Source organism: Stegastes partitus, unplaced genomic scaffold, assembly GCF_000690725.1.
Source record: "Stegastes partitus isolate 25-593 unplaced genomic scaffold, Stegastes_partitus-1.0.2 Scaffold1092, whole genome shotgun sequence".
In the NCBI taxonomy this organism is placed as follows: Eukaryota; Metazoa; Chordata; class Actinopteri; family Pomacentridae; genus Stegastes; species Stegastes partitus.
The window spans coordinates 108,363-111,047 of record NW_007578823.1 but is presented as its reverse complement, the minus strand read 5'-3'; the positions used below and the strand labels follow the sequence as shown (position 1 = coordinate 111,047).

The 2,685-nt window shown below is 44.7% G+C and overlaps 2 protein-coding genes across 5 annotated transcripts in view; both read left to right on the top strand.

Annotated features, from left to right (window-relative positions):
* rnf157 (ring finger protein 157) overlaps positions 1 to 2,081 on the top strand; it is a 28,358-nt gene extending 26,277 nt beyond the window's left edge. For 3 of the 4 annotated variants that reach the window (XM_008295972.1, XM_008295971.1, XM_008295970.1), the window contains one exon: positions 67 to 2,081. In XM_008295972.1, the coding sequence (XP_008294194.1) occupies positions 67 to 215 (149 nt within the window). In that variant the 3' untranslated portion in view covers positions 216 to 2,081. The remainder of the gene's footprint in view (positions 1 to 66) is intronic. The other variant, XM_008295973.1, reaches the window with a different exon arrangement.
* Positions 1,326 to 2,685, top strand: part of LOC103367835 (5-hydroxytryptamine receptor 3A-like) — a 13,858-nt gene continuing 12,498 nt past the window's right edge. Inside the window, exon 1 of the mRNA XM_008295989.1 lies at positions 1,326 to 1,344. Coding sequence (XP_008294211.1) covers positions 1,326 to 1,344 — 19 coding nt within the window. The remainder of the gene's footprint in view (positions 1,345 to 2,685) is intronic.

Genomic DNA, 2,685 nt, shown 5'->3' with positions numbered 1-2,685 from the left:
TGTATGGGGTTGTGATTCTACAGTGTAACCGTCGTCTCTCTCTCTCTGTCTTCGTCTCTCCTTCAGATCTGATGTACCTCGGGGGCTACAGGCCTGTTCTGGAGCCCCTCCCCCACCACACCTCCACCAGCAACATCAACCTGGAGGAGCAGGGGGCCGAGAACCGGGACGGCCAGAGTCCTAAACATCCCCGCCGCGGACCACTCATTGTGTAACACGCTCACACAAACACACACACACACACACGCACACACACACACAAACTCTACCCGTCCAGAGTGAGCTCTTCTTACCCTGCCATAGTGCTGCACCGCCGGATGCCGTCCTCGCTGACCAGGGAAACACATCCCCACCTACATCTCCTGGACTGATTGTCTGTGTTGGCGCTTCAGAGGAAGAATGAGGACTCACCCCTCCATCGTCTGTGCACTTTGATCTCACAGGACTTTCCTTGTTTTCTTGTCTGTGACCTAATCTTGTCGTGGGAATGATTAGCCTACTGCTACGTTATTATTTATTACCTGTAGGTTTAACGAGAGCTGTGTATTGTGACACTATCTTTAGAAAAAAATACATGCTGCTCCTCTTCTCTCCTCTTTTATCCCTCCTATTACCAGCCAAACAGTCAGGGGCTACTGTGATCGGCAATCGGATTTATTACTAGCGTTCTTCTTCTTCTTCTTCTTCTTCTTCTTCTTCTTCTTCTCTGTTATAAACTGTTTGTCGAATGAGTGGTGGGACACTTTGACACTAAAAGTCAGCTCACACCGGACTACCTTACCTTACCGAACTGAAACACGCCGACCCTTCAGGGAGCTCCCGCCTCGCATGCAGCTTTCCTCTCATTCCCGCCACGCTTTCCAAACATCTGCTGAATGTGAATTCAGAGGCGGTCGGACTTGTACGGTGGTGGACGAGCCGAGAAACGGTGGCCAAAATAAACAGAGATGAACTTTAAAAAAAAAACAAACAAACAAAAAAAATGACGTCAAACAGAATGTAGGACGCTGAACGTGGAACTCTAGACTAGAAGGGGAATGTACATCTGAATCATCACCGAAAACTGGAATTAAACTGACCCTCACACGCCCGCCGTCGCCATCCTCTCCTCCTACAGCTTCATCTTAGCATGTCAGTATTATCGTAGTGCAACTGGAAATCAACAGATACCACCGAGCAATAAAGAAAACTGCATCTCCTCCTCTTCTCCTGCACTAGGACGCTCTCCTGCGGTTCAAACGATGACAAACTGTGTTTGCACTGGACTGCTAATGTTCAGATTCAGACATGCCAGTGTGTTTTGTTTTTTTTATTTTCACGTTGCCATGGTAAAGGGATTTTATGGTGAGGGAAAAGCGGTGAATCTGGACAGACTTACACACCGTCAGCTGGCATTTTGTTCGTCCTCACGTCCCCCCTGTTCTGATCGTCCCGATGAGCCCTTTTCCTTCTCGTTTGTGAAGCTTTTAGTTGTTTTGGTTTCGTATAACTCTTAACGTGTATCTCACCCGTTGTCGGCGTTTTTCCTCCGTTTCTTCGTGTTTTTAATTCGTTGCAGAACACTGTGTTGTTTATTAGAATGTGGATGAAAATATGTGAACATTTTGTAAAGGTTTACACACTCGCGCAGACACGCGTGGCTCACATTACGGATACACCGAAAAGGGACGATATCGACATTTAATGCACTATTAGCTGATTCCTAGACGGTGCATGAGGCGATAGTAGAGTAAGCATGTTAGTCTAGGTCAGCCTGCACCCTCCTGTAAACTTGATGACGGATCACCACACACACACACACACACACACACACACACATAAAGCAGTATCATATCGTTCTGTAGTGTTATATATCGGTTGCTGGCACCCTATTCCACTGACCCAACTGTTAAGGTCGAAACTACTGCACTACTATACCCAAGCTGCAAACTGTCATGTGATCACAGTCCGAATGTGTCAATGAAGCCGCCAGTCGCAGTATGATATCAAAGGAATGGGTCCCCAATCCACAAGACCCCACTTTTCTAGAGTGAAAATGTCAAAGAAGACTTCAAACAGACAATAAAGTTTTTGCAACTAAACGGCCTCCGACTGATTTCCTGTTGATTTAAATGAGAAAGAGTCGTTCGTCAGGGCTGGGTTGTGTTCTGCTTCACCCAGACCTCTCCTAACATGGTCACCGTCACAGAAACTCTCGGTTCATTTTTCAAACGTTGGAATGCTTTGTTTTCCCCGCAGAGAGTTCAGAGACGTCGGTGAAAAGTTCTCGGGACTGAAAACCCAGCGCTGTTCCCACACAAGTTTATTTTATTTCGATAGCAAAGTATTTACGCTATATGTCTGATATCTTCTTACAAACAGCCAAATCGGCCTTTCATTCATGTTTTGCATTTTTGTCCTGCTTTTATTTCCACAAAATCAAGAATTTAATCCTAAAAAAGAAGAAAAAAAACAAAACAAAGCAAAACCAAAAATCAAAAGAACACCTCTCACTTCTGACAAGGTTTACCGCAACTTTAAATATGTTTTTATTTAAAACTGCCAAAAAATAGAATATTTAGGTGAATCATTATCAAATCTTTTGTGAAGTCATGTTTTATTCACAATGTTTTGTCACGTATATCCACATCACTGCATGCCTGAACATTGCTGCGAACATCTGGAATAACTGGTACGTGAGTCAAT